We start from the raw sequence: 18,683 nt of genomic DNA on the forward strand, positions 1-18,683 counted from the left end.
ATTGATCAACTTGTGCCTATACAAGAGGCAATACAAAAAACCACAACTTTTTTTTTTTAATCGTGTCAAAAAAGTACACTTTTTTTTCCTCTTTTACCTTGAAATTACGAAGAAAACCTTTCAGATAAACTAAGCGAAATGAGAAAAAACAAAACAAAACAGGACAGCGGTAATTCGGTGTGGATCTGCTTCGTTGGGCCTCACCCGCAGCGTGTTGACTTGAGTGCTATTCTGCAGAAAATCCCAGACACGTGGGCCAAGTTCATCCCAAGAATCTGCCAGCTCCTTTAACATGGCCAGGGAGTTGAAAGTGCTGTTTGCCTGGAACAAAAAACAAAATACACAAAAAAAAAAAACAAAAACAAACAATGTTTAGCAAAAAAAAAAAAAAAAAACTCCAACTCATCCTTCCTTCCTCTCAATGGGAGGCACTAAGAAGCCAACACATGCATTAAAGTGCTCTACAATTTCACTCTCAGGAGGAACTCATTACGTCACAACTCCACTAAAACCTCCTTCCACAACCACTTCTTATCCTGCTTCTGACCCCCAAAGCCCCTGGGGGTGAAAGTAAATTCTTGTTTTTGCTCTATAACACCGACTTGTAAGCATTTAGTGTGTGGCGTGAAAAGGGTCGGCTTGAGTAGAGCACCGGGCCGGTGGCTGCGAAGCTGGCAGGTTTTGCACGCCCTCATTATACAATCGCTGTGGAAAATTCACCCTTCACATTGAGTTTGTTTCGCCTGAAATTCTGCTGATCTCTTGGAGAAAAATCATGTCATGAAATGATAAAACATTCATTAAAAAGGCCTCAAGTCTACATATTTGATTTTTTTTTTTCTTCAGCCCCATTTGTAAAGTGTGACATACAGGCTTTATACAAATAGAAAGCATCCTCTAGTCACAATTAATTATGCACAAACAATATATTCGAATATATATACTCCAAATAAAACTGATTTCCAGCTATATAAAATGCAGCCTGCATCTGCAGGAGGGATAAAACCCAATAACATAACCTGCTTTTTCTCTCTCTCTCTTTGTTCTGAACCTACTTCCTTCACCAGGAGGCGAGCAGCAGGTGTATCAGGTGTGTAGAGGACCTTCCCTTGCAATAATGGCTTGAAGGTGCTCCAAATGTAGCGCAGACCAGGTGTGCCCTCCAACGTGTCGACAAGACTCTGACAAAAGGCATCTGCGGAAGACAGGAGGTGAGCGGAGAAGTTTGGGAAAGTCAAATCAAAGGCCAAGAGAACATTGACAAACAGGAGTTCAACATGTAGTAGCTGTCTTGCATTTGTGAGCGTTTAATTCTCGTCTTTTCAGAAATAATTTGTGAACATAAACCGTGTGTTTTTAATTTGATACGCAACGCTTCTGAAAAAAATGTTCATCCGGCGTGAATGTTTTACAGATTTTGAATTTTTAACACAAATACTATCAAAAAAAAAAGCTTCTTTATTGCTAAAAGAAGTCTGATATTAACAACTACTAACTAGAAAATTCCGCAGAAATTTTGAGGGGCATGCCAAAGTGTGCCCGTCGCTTTTTAATCAAGCGTTCTGATGCAAAAAATTAGCATTAATGCTAAAGAAAGCTGCAATGTAGTCAATAACCTGTGGTGAGTCAGAAACATGTTGACTAAACTGTACCTGTACCATTCAGTATGTTGAAATTAATGCATAAGCCAAAATGCTAATATTAGCGTGAAGACAAATATTCATGTAGGATGTGTGGCATCACTAGCATGTTTTCTGTCATTGATTTACTCCATTCAGTATACTGAACATCGCTAATAAGTAAGAAAATTAGCTAATAGCTACCTTTAGGGAAAAGGCTAATGCTAATGCTAATGCACTGCCTTGCTGCGCAAGGCAGTGCACTAGTGGGGGCAGTAAAATGCTAAACTTGTGCTAATGTTAATGAACTGCCTTGCTGCGCAAGGCAGTTCACTATCCTGAGGAAAAAAATGCGAAAAAAGCTTAATATTATTGCAACGCCTACGGCGTTGCACTAGCATGAGAGGAATATGCAGACTTTTATTTTGAAACTTCCAGTAGGCTTCATTTTAACCACCACACCAATTCAATGTGTAACAGTAGTTTGTTTAAACCATTCACATAAAGCCCAAAGCTGATGTGAAAAATATCAAGGCTTTTATTTTGAAATTTTCATTAAGCTTCATTTTAATTGACCACAGCAATAAAATGTGTAACAGTGGTTGGGTTAATCCAACTATATAATGCCCAAAGTAAAGTGTTCCATCGTGTTTAGAACTACAAAGATGGCGTTTTTGTAGTCCTAAGCAGCAGCTCTGCTTTTCTGTGTTCTGTTGCTATAGTGACCAAGCCTCTTTGTCAGCTGGGAGAGAGACACACAGGGGGAGAAACAATTCTATCTGTTTGAGCCAGCCAGTTTCACTCCAAAAAGCTGTTCGAACAACTCCTTTCCATTCGGGAACCGTGATACGTATTCGAAAATCGTTTGAAGCGTATGAGAGGGCTATTTGTCGTCTCATTTAGTACCGCGATTCATATCTGTAGCTCATTCACAGTAATTGCAGTGATGAGAGAAAAATGGTGTGCGCTGAGCTCAGAACTTTTTGCAGAAATGTATGTAAAAAGAGCAATTACATGATGTAAAAATTGTCAAGACTTATATTTTGAAAATTTTCAATAAGCTTCAATAAAGCTTCATTTGAAATTGCCACACTAATTTCATGTGTAATAGTGATCAGGATAAATGAGTTATATAATGCTCAAAGCACAAGTAGTTTATAATACCAGCCAACTCCTCCTCTGTAATAATTGAGTGTTCCGCCATGTTGTAGTTCTGACATGCTGCTCAGGCCTCTGTTTTAACTGAGTCTTGGCCATAGATAGAACTACAGTTATGGCAGTTATGGCTGCTGGTTTGTAGTCCAAACCAGCAGCCTTTCTCTGGATTCTGTTGCTCTAGCGATTGGCCCTCAGCCAACTGCTGTGTGTGTGAGACAGAAAGCTGGGGAAGGATTTCAATCTTTAAGACAACCATGAAATGCTAATGTTAATGAACTGCCTTGCTGCGCAAGGCAGTTCACTATCCTGAGACAAAAAAACATAAAAAAGCTTAATATTCGTCGTGAGTGGACATTGCAGAGTTTTATTCTGAAACTTTCAGTAAACTTAATTTCCATAATCACACTAATCCAATGTGTAACAGTGGTTTGGTTAATCCACCTGTATAATGCCAAAAACAGCAAGTTGTTCTAACTGCCAGCTCAGCCCTGCTCTGTTCCGCCATGTTGTAGTTCTGACCTTCTGCTCTGCCCTCTGTATTAAAGTGTTCCGCCATATTTAGAACTACAGAGTCTTTGTAGTCCAACCAGCAGCTGTGGCTTCCTCTGCATTCTGTTGCTATGGTGATGAAAGTGGGTGTGTGTCAGACTTATCTATCTTTATGAGACACCCAGTCAGTTTTAATGAAAAAAGCAGTCCGAACGACTGCTTCCCGTTCAGGATCCGTAAGGCCGATCCAAAAACCGTTTGAAGCATATGAGAGGGCTATTTGTCGTCTCATTTAGTACCGCGATTCATATCTGTAGCTCATTCACAGTAATTGCAGTGATGAGAGAAAAATGGTGTGCGCTGAGCTCAGAGATTTTTCAGAAATGTATGTAAAACACTGGAGAGGAGCGTCAGTTATCATGTCCCAAAACTTTGCTCTGAAGCACCTGGACCGAAAACCATAAGCCCTAGGGAAATTTTGAAAACATTTTACCGGAGCAGGCATTCGTATCAATGTCATGACCGACTTTCATACCAATAGAGCAATTTTTGCACCCATGAGAGCGATTTCAAAATTATTTTTGGGTCAAAATTCCACTCTTTTTCTCACTCTAAAAAGCGGCAGTTGGTTTCAGTTACACTCTAAGGTTTCGGCAGTTGGAAATTTCGCTCGTTTTTCGCTTTTTACGTCGCCGTCGTAACTCCGATCCCCAATAAAAATAATAGCTCCCTTCTCGGCATCGAGCCGCACGATTTGATACCACTTTTGTGGGGTTTCTCGCAGCGGTACGAGCCGCATTAACGGTAATGGAAGAAAAATAAAGATATATACTAGAAAATTCCGCAGAAATTTTAAGGGGCATGCCAAAGTGTGCCCGTCGATTTTTAATCAAGCGTTCTGATGCAAAAAATTAGCATTAATGCTAAAGAAAGCTTCAATGTAGTCAATAACCTGTGGTGAGTCAGAAACATGTTGACTAAACTGCACCTGTACCATTCAGTATGTTGAAATTAATGCATAAGCCAAAATGCTAATATTAGCGTGAAGACTAATATTCATGTAGGATGTTAGGATGTGCACTGCCTTGCTGCGCAAGGCAGTGCACTAGTGGGGGCAGTAAAATGCTAAATTTTGTGCTAATGTTGTGCACAATCTTGTGCTAATGTTAATGAACTGCCTTGCTGCGCAAGGCAGTTCACTATCCTGAGGAAAAAAAATGCGAAAAAAGCTTAATATTATTGCAACGCCTACGGCGTTGCACTAGCATGAGAGGAGTGCAGCAACTCTTTGAAGCAGTTAGTTTTTCTGATCAAAGCGGCTTACTGTTCAGCATCCATAAGAGCAATCCGAAAACTTTTTGAAGCATATAAGAGGGCAATTTCTTGTCTCCGATGGAACCACGATTTAAATCTGTAGTTCTCTCTGCACTAACCTGAGAGAAAAACATAATAAAGGCCTGAGAGGAATATTCAGGCTTTTATTTTGAAATTTTCAGTAAGCTTTATTTTAAATGGCCACACTAATCCCATGTCTAACAGTGGTTGGGTTAAACCAGTTTATATATAAAGCCCAGAACATTCTGCCCTGTCTGTAGTTATAACATTCTGCTCACCTTCTTTCTGTAATAAGTCAGAGTTCCACCATTATGTACTTCTTAACTGCCAGCTCAGCCCTACTTTGTAATGATTGAGGGTTCCACCATGTTGACCTTCCGACCTTCTGCTCAGGCCTCTGTAGTAAAGTGTTCCATCGTGTTTAGAACTACAAAGATGGCGTTTTTGTAGTCCTAAGGAGCAGTCTGGCTTTTGTCTGTGTTCTGTTGCTATAGTGACCAAGCCTCCCCCTGTGTTTCTCCAGACAGGGGGAGAAACAATTCTATCTGTTTGAGCCAGCCAGTTTCACTCCAAAAAGCTGTCCGAACAACTCCTTTCCATTCGGGAACCGTGATACGTATTCGAAAACCGTTTGAAGCATATGAGAGGGCTATTTGTCGTCTCATTTAGTACCGCGATTCATATCTGTAGCTCATTCACAGTAATTGCAGTGATGAGAGAAAAATGGTGTGCGCTGAGCTCAGAGCTTTTTCAGAAATATATGTAAAACACTGGGGAGGAACGTCAGTTATCCTGTCCCAAAACTTTGCTCTGAAGCACCTGGACCGAAAACCGTAAGCCCTAGGGAAATTTTGAAAACATTTTACCGGAGCAGGCATTCGTATCAATGTCATGACCGACTTTCATACCAATAGAGCAATTTTTGCACCCATGAGAGCGATTTCAAAATTATTTTGGGGTCAAAATTCCACCCTTTTTCTCACTCTAAAAAGCGGCAGTTGGTTTCAGTTACACTCTAAGGTTTCGGCAGTTGGAAATTTCGCTCGTTTTTCGCTTTTTACGTCGCCGTCGTAACTCCGATCCCCAATAAAAATAATAGCTCACTTGCCGGGATCGAGCCGCACGTTTTGATACCACTTTTGTGGGTGGGCACGCAGCGGTACGAGCCGCATTAACGGTAACGGAAGAATAATAAATTATATTTACTAGAAAATTCCGCAGAAATTTTAAGGGGCATGCCAAAGTGTGCCCGTCGGTTTTTAATCAAGCGTTCTGATGCAAAAAATTAGCATTAATGCTAAAGAAAGCTTCAATGTAGTCAATAACCTGTGGTGAGTCAGAAACATGTTGACTAAACTGCACCTGTACCATTCAGTATGTTGAAATTAATGCATAAGCCAAAATGCTAATATTAGCGTGAAGACTAATATTCATGTAGGATGTTAGGATGTTAGGATGTGCACTGCCTTGCTGCGCAAGGCAGTGCACTAGTGGGGGCAGTAAAATGCTAAAGTTTGTGCTAATGTTGTGCACAATCTTGTGCTAATGTTAATGAACTGCCTTGCTGCGCAAGGCAGTTCACTATCCTGAGGAAAAAAAATGCGAAAAAAGCTTAATATTATTGCAACGCCTAGGGCGTTGCACTAGCATGAGAGGAGTGCAGCAACTCTTTGAAGCAGTTAGTTTTTCTGATCAAAGCGGCTTACTGTTCAGCATCCATAAGAGCAATCCGAAAACTTTTTGAAGCATATAAGAGGGCAATTTCTTGTCTCCGATGGAACCGCGATTTAAATCTGTAGTTCTCTCTGCACTAACCTGAGAGAAAAACATAATAAAGGCCTGAGAGGAATAGTCAGGCTTTTATTTTGAAATTTTCAGTAAGCTTCATTTTAAATGGCCACACTAATCCCATGTCTAACAGTGGTTGGGTTAAACCAGTTTATATATAAAGCCCAGAACATTCTGCCCTGTCTGTAGTTATAACATTCTGCTCACCTTCTTTCTGTAATAAGTCAGAGTTCCACCATTATGTACTTCTTAACTGCCAGCTCAGCCCTCCTTTGTAATGATTGAGGGTTCCACCATGTTGACCTTCCGACCTTCTGCTCAGGCCTCTGTAGTAAAGTGTTCCATCGTGTTTAGAACTACAAAGATGGTGTTTTTGTAGTCCTAAGGAGCAGTTTGGCTTTTGTCTGTGTTCTGTTGCTATAGTGATCAAGCCTCCCCCTGTGTTTCTCCAGACAGGGGGAGAAACAATTCTATGTGTTTGAGCCAGCCAGTTTCACTCCAAAAAGCTGTCCGAACAACTCCTTTCCATTCGGGAACCGTGATACGTATTCGAAAACCGTTTGAAGCGTATGAGAGGGCTATTTGTCGTCTCATTTAGTACCGCGATTCATATCTGTAGCTCATTCACAGTAATTGCAGTGATGAGAGAAAAATGGTGTGCGCTGAGCTCAGAACTTTTTGCAGAAATGTATGTAAAAAGAGCAATTACATGATGTAAAAATTGTCAAGGCTTTTATTTTGAAAATTTTCAATAAGCTTCATTTGAAATTGCCACACTAATTTCATGTGTAATAGTGATCAGGTTAAATCAGTTATATAATGCTCAAAGCACAAGTTGTTTATAATACCAGCCAACTCCTCCTCTGTAATAACTGAGTGTTCCGCCATGTTGTAGTTCTGACATGCTGCTCAGGCCTCTGTTTTAACTGAGTCTTGGCCATAGATAGAACTACAGTTATGGCAGTTATGGCTGCTGGTTTGTAGTCCAAACCAGCAGATTTGCCTTTCTCTGGATTCTGTTGCTATAGCGATTGGCCCTCAGCCAACTGCTGTGTGTGTGAGACAGAAAGCTGGGGAAGGATTTCAATCTTTGAGACAACCATGAAATGCTAATGTTAATGAACTGCCTTGCTGCGCAAGGCAGTTCACTATCCTGAGAAAAAAAACATAAAAAAAAGATTTTCATTTTTGCATCGCCTACGGCGATGCACTTTTGTCAGTGCAATTTTCAGAGTTTTATTTTGAAACTTTCAGTAAACTTAATTTTCATAACCACACTAATCCAATGTGTAACAGTGGTTTGGTTAATCCACCTGTATAATGCCCAAAACAGGAAGTAGTTCTAACTGCCAGCTCAGCCCTCCTCTGTAATCATTGAGTGTTCCGCCATGTTGTAGTTCTGACCTTCTGCTCTGCCCTCAGTATTAAAGTGTTCCGCCATATTTAGAACTACAGAGTCTTTGTAGTCCAAACCCCAGCAGTTCTCCCTCTCTGCATTCTGTTGCTATAGTGATGAAAGTGCCCTGTGTGTGTCAGACTTATCTATCTTTATGAGACACCCAGTCAGTTTTAATGGAAAAAGCAGTCCGAACGACTGCTTCCCGTTCGGGTTCCGTAAGTCCGATCTAAAAACCGTTTGAAGCATATGAGAGGGCTATTTCTCATCTCATCTATTACCGCGATTCATATCTGTAGCTCAATCACAGTAATTGCAGTGATGAGAGAAAAATGGTGTGCGCTGAGCTCAGAGATTTTTCAGAAATGTATGTAAAACACTGGGGAGGAACGTCAGTTATCCTGTCCCAAAACTTTGCTCTGAAGCACCTGGACAGAAAACCGTAAGCCCTAGGGAAATTTTGAAAACATTTTACCAGAGCAGGCATTCGTATCAATGTCATGACCGACTTTCATACCAATAGAGCAATTTTTGCACCCATGAGAGCAATTTCAAAATTATTTTGGGGTCAAAATTCCACTCTTTTTCTCACTCTAAAAAGCGGCAGTTGGTTTCAGTTACACTCTAAGGTTTCGGCAGTTGGAAATTTCGCTCGTTTTTCGCTTTTTACGTCGCCGTCGTAACTCCGATCCCCAATAAAAGTAATAGCTCCAATGCCGGGATCGAGACACACGTTTTGATACCACTTTTGTGGGTGGGCACGCAGCGGTACGAGCCGCATTAACGGTAATGGAAGAAGTTGTTATAATAATAATAATATCCAGGCGTTCTATTGGGTGTAGAACAATAGGTGCCTGCCATGCAATGCATGGAGGCAGTGACTGACCTGCTTCGCAGGTCAGTCACTGCTCTCCTTATGCATTGCTAATGGCATGCCCCAATTAGAACTATCCAGTGTTAAGAGTTGGCATAAACCTGAGGCCTATTTAAATAAAATATTGAATTAAGTTTTAATATTAAAGACTCAGGGTAAATACAAAAAGCAGGTTAAAATTAAAACAGCTATCCAAACCAACCTGGTTATGTGAAAAGGTAAATGACCCCTTCCTAAATTATGAATTTTTAGGCCAACTGGGAGAGAGAAAGAACATTTTTATGATGTTCCTACGACGACAAACGACAGTCCTCGTCCTTTCGCGCAAGTATCCTTCAAATTTGTGAAGTTTGTGGAGCCCTATTCAACCATAAATGTTTGTTCAGGCAAAATCACACAAATTATCCCTTCATTAGTTTGAAACTTGATTTCTAACTTCCATCAAAGTTAGAAATGAAATATACAATATGCTTATTGTATACCTGTTTGAAGACCTGAACAAATAATAGTGTTGTGTTGTCGTCTCGCCATTCTGTTGCTGACGAAATATGGCCAGGAAATAAGAACGAACCCAATGTGTTTGATGTACAGACGCGCCGTTTGAGGGGTTCTATGTTTGAGAATCTCCCTAGTAGCAGCAGTTAACATTAAGAAGTTACACATCAAAGAAGACACACATCAAATGGCTTTAAAGAACATGGCAAGAAAGAAAGATTGTCAACAAGGGGAAAATATCGATCCAATCAGAGCACTTCAGCACAGATGTCTTTATATAAACCGTAGCCTTGATTAAGGACTTGTTCATTTTCCAATCAGTTACAGTCACTGGCTTGGCAGATGTAGGTGATTTCTTTGCTAAACTTTTGCAGGTACTTTGAAACAAAAGAAATTATGAAAGCATTTATGACAACGCTTTGAAATGAAGTGGTTTTGAGCACTTAGCCTTTTACCACATATTGTTGGAAGAATAATACAACTGCTGGTTGAAAGATCAGAATCGAGTGAGCTTTAGATGGTTGGGAAAACTTGGTTCAAAGTTGGAGAGTAAGTGGTTGTTTACCATACTTGGGAGGATTCAATGTGACCTTATTAGTGAAACGTTCAATGGAAATTTTAGTCAGTGAATAAAAATCGCTCAATTGAATGGACACCGATTTAGTTATAACTACAGCAGCTTTGGAAAAAGAAAGTTGCAGAGAAGATGTGTTTATCAAGTTTTTTTTTTACTGAAAAACACTGACAGGCTGAAGTAAACACAAGTCAAGGGTCCACACCAGACTACATACCGAAAAACTTCTATCAACCAAGTAAAAAAAAAAAAAAGGAAGAAGAATCAATAAGCACAGAAGCAGCAAGATCATTATTAATTTAACTTTTCTGCCAACCTGAATATTGCTACGTTGTGAGAGTGCTGTAAGTTACATGAGGTCTGTGCTGTGAGCAAAAGCACCTGGAGCACATCGAAGGCTTGTTCTGTAACTTTCATTTTACTTGTTTTGAATCCGAATGAGTCGTTCTTGAAGTGCGGTACTTTATCAAGCAACCGATCGATGTGGTGCGTCATCTGCCATTCAATAGGGCCGTCTGGCTCTCCCCGTTGTTCCGACGCCTGTCAGTGCATCGTTGCTTTTTCCTGCCACATCTATTTTTTTTTTTTTTTTTTTACCATCAAAACTTCGGTGCCTCCAAGCTCTCTACTCTCATTTCACCAGGGCAGCCATGTCTCCCATCAGAGGTAGTTTAGAGGCCATTTTTAGTGCAATTAAATGTTAGCCCTTCTGCCTGCTGGTCATCTTTCCCTGGTGCTCCAGGGAGGTCGGTGCACACACGGCTAATGGCCTCCCTTTAGGTTGGGTCCGGCCACCTGTTCTCTTCGCAAGCTGCAGCGATGGCACTTTCTGCAATCCTAACACTCGAGAAATGAGCAGTGTGGATTACGTTCAGCTCAGCAACCGTCTGTTCAACATGCGCTTTGGTTTGATTGGAAAACTAACTCCTCTTTAGAAAATATCCTTTATAAGCTTATGGTGTTTCACAAAAGAAGAAGAAGAAAAAAAAAAACATTAGCAATACTGACATGTCTCACCAGCCGCCCGGTGAGACATGTCAGGGTTTGACTGAATGCAGCTGCAGACTGCCAGTAAGAAAGTTTTACACAGCAGGTGACAAGATAAAGACAATAAACTTCTGATTTCACTACATCCACAGGCATAAATTGTCCTGTCAGTGTTTCTGAAGACAATCCCAGGATTCATATTGTCTGAAGTAAAAGAAAAAGCAAGCTTCTCAGAGATTAGGTAGGGCCAGATGAAAACATTTATTCAGGCAAGAATATTTTAGTTGTTTGTTTTCCCCTGTCACATGTAATCAGTCTTTTAAGAGTAAACAACAAATCTATCAAAAAAAAAAAAATAAATAATATTTGTGAAAATAGAATTGCCTCGTTCAAATCATTAACAGGCACTGACCATAATTTTGACTCAGTTTCACTCCAGGTCCTTTACTGGCCGACCCGTAGAACCACTGAATCATTTGAACAGCTGCTTAATATTGGACAGTAAACACTGAGACATATTCAAAATATTGCAGCTGAAGATTTGTTTCTGTTTTGCAATATTTAAACTTTTGTGTATATTTTATTTTTGCAGTAGCATGACTGATTTTTTTTTTTTTTTTTGAAATGGTAACCTTTGTAAATAATAGAGCAGTAGTTGATTGGCTTAAGAATATAGTAAGTTTATACTTCTACCAACTATTTTTGATGGAAGAATGAAACATAATATGCAAATGTGATGCAAATTGTTGATATCAATGTATTTGATCATGATTGTTGAAATAAATCTAACCCTTAAAAGTAAACTCTCAACAAAAGATCTTAAAAAGCAACACTTCATGCCCTGATCTAAAGAATCTCAAGCACTGATGAGAAACAAAATCAATAAGAGCTATGAGCTAATAACGGGTTGCGAAGATATTTTTGGAGAAAACATGGGGCAATGGTGAACCTTCCCAGGCGAGGGTAACCTACCAAAACTGCTCCATTACTTATCTAGAACATCTATGGCACAGGGGCCTTTTTTCCCCCCCGCAGCTAAGCCCAGCGTTCATAACTCAGCGATTTAAAAATAAAAAAAATAAAAAATATGACTGTACAGAAATGGGGCTGCACAGTGGCGCAGTTGGTAGAGTTGTTGCCTTGCAGCAAGAAGGTTCTGGGTTCGATTCCTGGCCCCGCTCTTTCTGCATGGAGTTTACATGTTCTCCCTGTGCATGCGTGGGTTTTCACCAGGTACTCCGGTTTCCTCCCACAGTCCAAAAACATGACTGTCAGGTTAATTGGCCTCTCCAAATTGCCCCTAGGTGTGAGCGTGTGTCTCTGTGTTGCCCTGCGACAGACTGGTGACCTGTCCAGGGTGTACCCCGCCTCTCGCCCAGAACGTTAGCTGGAGATAGGCACCAGCAACCCTCCCGAAGGTCTGCATCACATCTGGTGTAAGACTAACAGCATTTAAACCTGAAGAGACTCACATGGAGAGAAACAGTGATTACAAAAATAAAAACAAAATAAAAAATTCGCCCTATGTCTTGTCTCATGACCCGGACATATTGTTCATTTCCTCATTGTTGTCAAATCCTCTTTAAACTGCATAAACTATGACAGTCCTTTCTGATGTTGGCAATACAATCTTCTCTGTGGATGCAGATGCAAGCTCTGTGTTGATAGAAAAAAATATCAGTAACCCAAATACGAAACAACCATAGCCGAATTGAAATTATCCAGCATTTTCCATGAACTCAATTTCCCATTTATCATTTCAGAATATGAAATGATAAATGGGAAATTGGTCTATAATGTTGATCCTCAAAGAATCTCAACGCTTAAGTTCAAAATTTGCTTAGGTTTCCATTTTTAATGAGCAATTGAAAAAGAGATTTCTCCAACCATGTTTGTTTTAACTTGATTGTCAAGCATTTTAATAATGAAATCCAAGCCGACAGGACAAATGCATAACTTCTTCTCTTTATTTACTTATTGTTTCAGCCCACAAAGCTGCAGGGCTTGTTTTTCTTTTGAGTAAAATCGACACTTGTTTTGTTTAATAGACTGCTGTGTAGCTAAACTTGGCCAGCTGTTCTGCTGATGGGACAAAAACAGATGTGCTTTATGTTTCACAAAACAAATGTGAATTTTGGGCATTAAATAGAAGTTAAAATTTAGCTTTAAGGCAGTAATTTCATAGTCTGGAGTAGTAAAAAAAAAAAAAAAAAAAAAGAAAAAGAAAAGAAGTGTGTTTACAACTCCCAACATTAAATAGAATACCTAATGAAGTACGTTAAAATGTTAGTAACTTATTTATCCAACTCTATTTTTTCCACAGCAGGGTAAATGTGTATATTTATTACAAAAGAATATTGATGAAGAGAAGGAAAAGGATGAAAACACCTGATGAAATTTGTTCCTCACCATTTGCATGAATAGAATGAATCATTTTAATCTTTCTAAATCTGTGCATCTGAAAAGATATTTTGTAATCTCTGTCCTCATACATAACCGTTACACATCATTAGGGGCGCACCGATTGCAGTTTTCTGGCCGATCGCCGATCTTTTTAAAACGCCTAACCTGCCAATACTGATTTTGGACGATTGCTGCCTGAAATGATACTCAATATAGCGAGAAAATTGCTGAATTGGCACCAGTGGGATGACTTCTGTTAAGTGCAAACATGCAGACATGACCTGGTGGGCCGGTCTATCAGTAAAACCTTTCTCCCGGGAGAGCAGAAGATTGATTGTAATTCTGATCCTGTTTAGGCCAGTTCACTTGTAAAATATCACAGTAAAGGGGAAAATCAGGCCTTCGTTGGGTCTGCCCCTCAACTTTGTAACAAACTGCTTCTTCACACCATGCTCTTCCCAACATTAGACATTTAAAAACCCCATTTGAACGCTCACTGTTATTCTTGGATTTGTCATTGTGTCAAGTGCTTTAATAAACTTGCGAGCAATTGACAAATGGACTAAATAAAAAGACACGCGCAGTTTTGTTCCTGCCTCCATAAATGTATTCTGATAATCAAAGCGAGAGGTGGCGTTTCTCGACAATAAAGTGAGAATAAAGGTGACAGTGAGAAATGCTTTGCAGCTTAATATGAATCACCTTTGTGTCTTGGGAAAGATAAATCATTTTTGTATATTTTCTGTGCTGAAGGGAACATCAGATTACAGAGGTGACATATTCTCCAAGTCTCTGTGGCTTTTTTTTTTTTTTGACAACAGAAGCTTAGTTTATTACCGAACAGACACTGAAACAAGACAAAACAACAAGCTGGTCTATACACTAGCCTTAGCCACGGTAAAATAATTGCTTGGAGCCTTAAGCCAGCCCCTCAACTTACCTGACAAATTTAATCAATTTGAGTTGTACCCTAGAGAGGGGCTCAATTCAGTACCTCTGTGAAACAGTGCTGTCAAACTCACACACACACACACACACACACGCACACGCACACACACAGACATTTATATTTCTAACTATATTTGTCTTTCTAACCATATGTATTGGCTTCCACTTGCTTTTTGCATTTGGACCTTTGAACAAGAAATTTAACAACCTCTGATCTGCACCGATAGAACTGTGATGCAATAAATTAAGATAGAATTATGTTAGAGTAGGTCATTTTTAAAGTAAAATGTTCAACAAAAAAAATGTCAAAGGTAACAAAAGATACTATTAAAATAAAACTAAATGTGCAGCATGGTATTTTAAGAGGAAGTTAAAAAAAAAAAAAAACGGCATAATGATTAGCTAAGCCATGACGTAACAGACATTTTACATAAACAACAGCTGCCCGTTGGACTCCTGGGTGAGCTCCAGCTGTTACATGAAAACATTTTATGGTGTAATAGTTTACATAGTTGTGATTTGTCATGCATTTAATTTAAAAGACGGAGAAGTATATGCGTCCGTGTCGTTCCTTGTTTACAGGTTCCAAGCCTCTGCGTGTATTTATGGTCAACCTAGTCCACCAGCATGACGCACTGAGATACTGAGAAAATAACTATGAACCACATGAAAGACTGCACAAACACCACATATATTTTCTTGTTTGATAGCTCACCTCAAAACAACATCGTATAAGCATTAAGTTTATGTTTATACGATGCTTTGGAAAATAAAAAAGTGTTTGCTCACTTCAGTAACCCATCTTGTTTTTCCTATTTGGTTATACTTGAAAGATTGAAATCAAGCCAATTCAAATATCAGACAATGATAACCGGGGAAAACGGCAAATGCCGTTTCCGGATTATTTCATTTGCTTAGAGAGACAGAATATATGCAGACTTAGACAAATGCAAATAAAAAAAATTTAAACTTTTTTTTAAGGTATGGTTGAGGTTTATCTCAACCATTGAGATCACATACATGGAACCTGTTCGATAACATGAAGGCGGACAAATGATTGCAAGGTTCTAGAGAGTGCTAAAGCTAATTTTTAGGGCTGTGGGACTCAAATGAACCACAGAGAAACTCTGTTCACAAATGGAGGAAACATGGAATAATCGAAAAACTTCTCAGGAGTGCCTGGGCTACTAAGAGTAGCTACTGGTGACTCATTCAGGACGTCAGAAAAGGACCATCTAAAGAACTCACTGAAAGGTTATTCCAAAACTTTCATTTTGTTTGTATATATTTATATTTTTTGGAGGAGAATTAATGGATTTCATTAATTATGGAAAGTCATCCACGGCTTTTAGGAGGAAAGTAGCCTTGGGCTACCCCCAGCATGTTTGAATGTTTATATGACTCTGTGCTAGCTTTACAACAGATTTAACAAGATTCTGAAAATATTATTTTTCACTTGTCAGTTCACTCAATATTTTTCCAAAGGTTTTTAGGGAGCATCAATGTGTTTTTTTGTTGTTGTTGTTATTTATCCATTATAAAATGAACCTTTGTTTCCTTCTTGTTTCCGGCCTGGAACTGAATGTCTGTTTCTTGTTGTCAAATCTTGGACTCTAACCTACTGAAGTCTGGACACCAAATGGGATGTGGTTCTTTTATGAAAATCCTCAAATGTGGATGAAAAGCAAACATTGCTCATCCAGAATGTGAAACAAATTTAGTTTTTCACATTTTGAAGTGAGCCGCCATTGAATAAGTAGTTGAGAAAACAACCAGTGCAATATTTCTATGAAATATAGTTCCATTTCCTTTACGAAAGCAACACAAAGGTTATTCTCCAAAGTTAACCAATAAAGAGATTTTGCTGATTCATTGGCAAAAACCGGAGATCTATCCTCTGTTTCCCTGGTCCTCTTGAGAGTACTTTTAGACTTACACAAGAGGCATAATTGGCCATTATGCAGACATACTGCATACCCCAGGACCATTTACATAGACCAACACAATGAAATGCTACAGCAGATCTGAAAAAGCCATTAGCATGCTAACTGAGATGTTACTGCTTATTATGTAAGTAGGGTACGCTGTCTTCGCTAATTTGCACTGGCATGAGCATGCAGTTTCACTCCTCAGAGTAACTTTATTCCCAAGGAATAGCAGCTTCTTATTAGAATCTAATTTTGTGCAGTTTTCTCCAAAGAGCAAGCATTTAATGAAACAGGACTGTGGGGTCTCTAATGAGCACAGGGCTACAAGATGTTTCGCTGCACATCTAAGGCTCAGAGCGTTTATGGTGCAAGCTCATTCAGTTATTCTTTAAGCTCCCCACACCGTAACCTGGAGTTGTGCTTTTATGGATACATAGTTTTTGTTTTGTTTTTTATTAAAAACAATTTTTAAAAAATTATCTGTAGTTTCAACTACAAATATATACAAAAAGGGTAATTTATTAACCAGTTAATTTATTTCCAGTAATTTCATTTCAAAATTGAAGGTTGCATATTATTGAGTTCTTTTTTAAAGTATTTAAGAGGGCAAGCGCTGATTTTAACCAAAACAAAATAAATAAACACAACTGCATACTCAAAATCTCTCAGGCTTCTGAGAATTCTGACATGTTTTTCAAAAGCAGTTCACTTTTTTTTTTTTTTATCTTTTGACAAACTAGGTTCTAAAAATATTTTCATAACAGCAAATAAAAGGTAAAACTAAAGAAGTCTGTTGGTGAAACTACAAAGACTGGACATATTTTATATTTGTTTCTCTGGAATTATGAAAATAAATAAAAATCAGAACTTTTAGCAACCCAGTCTCAAAATGAGCAACCCATTGTATTTGTTATCTTCAACAGAAGCAGATATGTTAAATGCACTTTAATCATTTCAAATTATTATGCAGGACATGGATGTACCTTATTTGCACTTTCCTTCCTTTTGTCTTTAACAAATTGCTCCATAGACAAGAGAAACAAAAATCCTTGCATGCATACCCTGTGCGCCCATTTCACCTTGATAGAGTCCTCAACCTTTACACTATACACTAATAATTCAGACATCAAACACGAGCTTTACTGCAATGAGAACACCAGGTTAGATCAAAGGCTGATGCACAACTGTTTATGTAATCTACATTTCAGCTTTTACTAATTAAATCAATCAAGCATGAGTACACTTGTGTTATAATCGCAGGAAGTGTTCCAGTTTCTTCTAACTTGTGTAAATGAACCAGTTTTCTGTGTTACTGCTTGGAATAAATCTCTAATCAGCAGCTTCACACTTCAACTAGGCACACAGCGGTGTGGAGGAAGTTTTAACTTTACAATATTGATGGATTCCTGCACTGCGGCGAATTATCAATACGGGAGAGAAACATCTAAAACATGTACGCCTAATGTATAGGAAATCCGTGGGAAGGCTTTGGTGAGTGGCATTTCTGCCCTTACCACTAAAAGACCAGTTTCACTGTGAATAACTAACTTTAACTAACTTTTATGTTTGCTCTAGGATTGATTTCATAAAAGGGACACAATCCGTCTCACTCCTGAGCAGTACGACGGCTTGACATTCTCATGACGATTACATAGCGTGTAATTGGTTGGACGGGTGTCCTTCAGGCATCTGGATTACATTTCATGTTGTTTGTGTGACTGCTGCTGTGTTGGGTTTTTACTTAACTGAGGAAGCATCTGCAGAATAGGCTGTAAAAACAGATCTGAACCAGTTTACATTCTGAAGATGATCATCTTTTTGGCATTCATGTTAGCATCCATCATGGCGTCCGTCGTTCTGGCTGGCCTAAACGATTCTTCGGTTTGATTTAAATTTCTCAGGGGAAAAGCCCCAGTTTAGCGACAGTCCAAACAACCAATCAGACGTCAGCAATCCGATTGTTCGCCAAGCTGAACTAATAGCTTTTCTTGCCTCGCTTTATTGAAAGCTAATTTTATGAAATTGTGTGTTGAAAATATATATGTTTTAATTAAAATAGTGTTTTAATTGTACAGCTTGTGGCCAAGCAAAATCCCCTTCTGGCCAATTTATGTAAAACAGTACTATTCCTGAACATCTGAGGGCAATGTGGTCCGTTATGTTCATGAAAGTAACACTTCTATTTAAATAAATATGTCATGGAAAAGTGGTGGCATTGTAAATATCATGAAAGACTGTAAATGTTTAAAGTGCTACAAATCTGCTTTGGAACCGTCACCATTCTAACCAGCCACAAGTTTGACTCTCAAATGAAAACTCAAATTTTTGCCCCCCCTAAACTTAAGGCAGCAATGATTGACAGGTCACACCAAACCACCAGACCCTTTTTAAACAAAAATCAAAACTGTTCAGGAAACCACTTGTAGGTGAACTCAGCCATCTTCACAGAAATCCCGGTAATAGTTGAACCCAGCACTATAATTACCAACTAGTTGAAGAACATGGCTGCCACGGTAGCATTGCAGTTTCTAAATATCACAAAATGCTAATTCAGACTCAAATCTTCATCAAGACTTTTCGTGGACCATCTGTCCTCTGTGGGAAGTTTTGAAAGCCGTGTGTCCAAGTTTAGCATGCTGTATGTGTGCACCATGTGGTTCTGGTCCATCCAAACATTCACTCCCGCTTG

The 18,683-nt window shown here is 39.0% G+C and overlaps 1 protein-coding gene across 1 annotated transcript in view; it reads right to left on the reverse strand.

Annotated features, from left to right (window-relative positions):
* The window catches only part of LOC106930199 (phospholipid-transporting ATPase ABCA1), a 192,148-nt gene that overhangs the window by 148,177 nt on the left and 25,288 nt on the right, over positions 1-18,683 (reverse strand). Inside the window, exons 10-11 of the mRNA XM_088016037.1 lie at positions 1,056-1,195; positions 205-321 (exon numbers count right to left, since the gene is read on the reverse strand). Of these exons, the coding sequence (XP_087872163.1) occupies positions 205-321; positions 1,056-1,195 (257 nt within the window). The remainder of the gene's footprint in view (positions 1-204; positions 322-1,055; positions 1,196-18,683) is intronic.

Source organism: Poecilia mexicana, unplaced genomic scaffold (assembly GCF_051168715.1).
Source record: "Poecilia mexicana isolate PSO_F unplaced genomic scaffold, ASM5116871v1 scaffold_18, whole genome shotgun sequence".
In the NCBI taxonomy this organism is placed as follows: domain Eukaryota; kingdom Metazoa; phylum Chordata; class Actinopteri; order Cyprinodontiformes; family Poeciliidae; genus Poecilia; species Poecilia mexicana.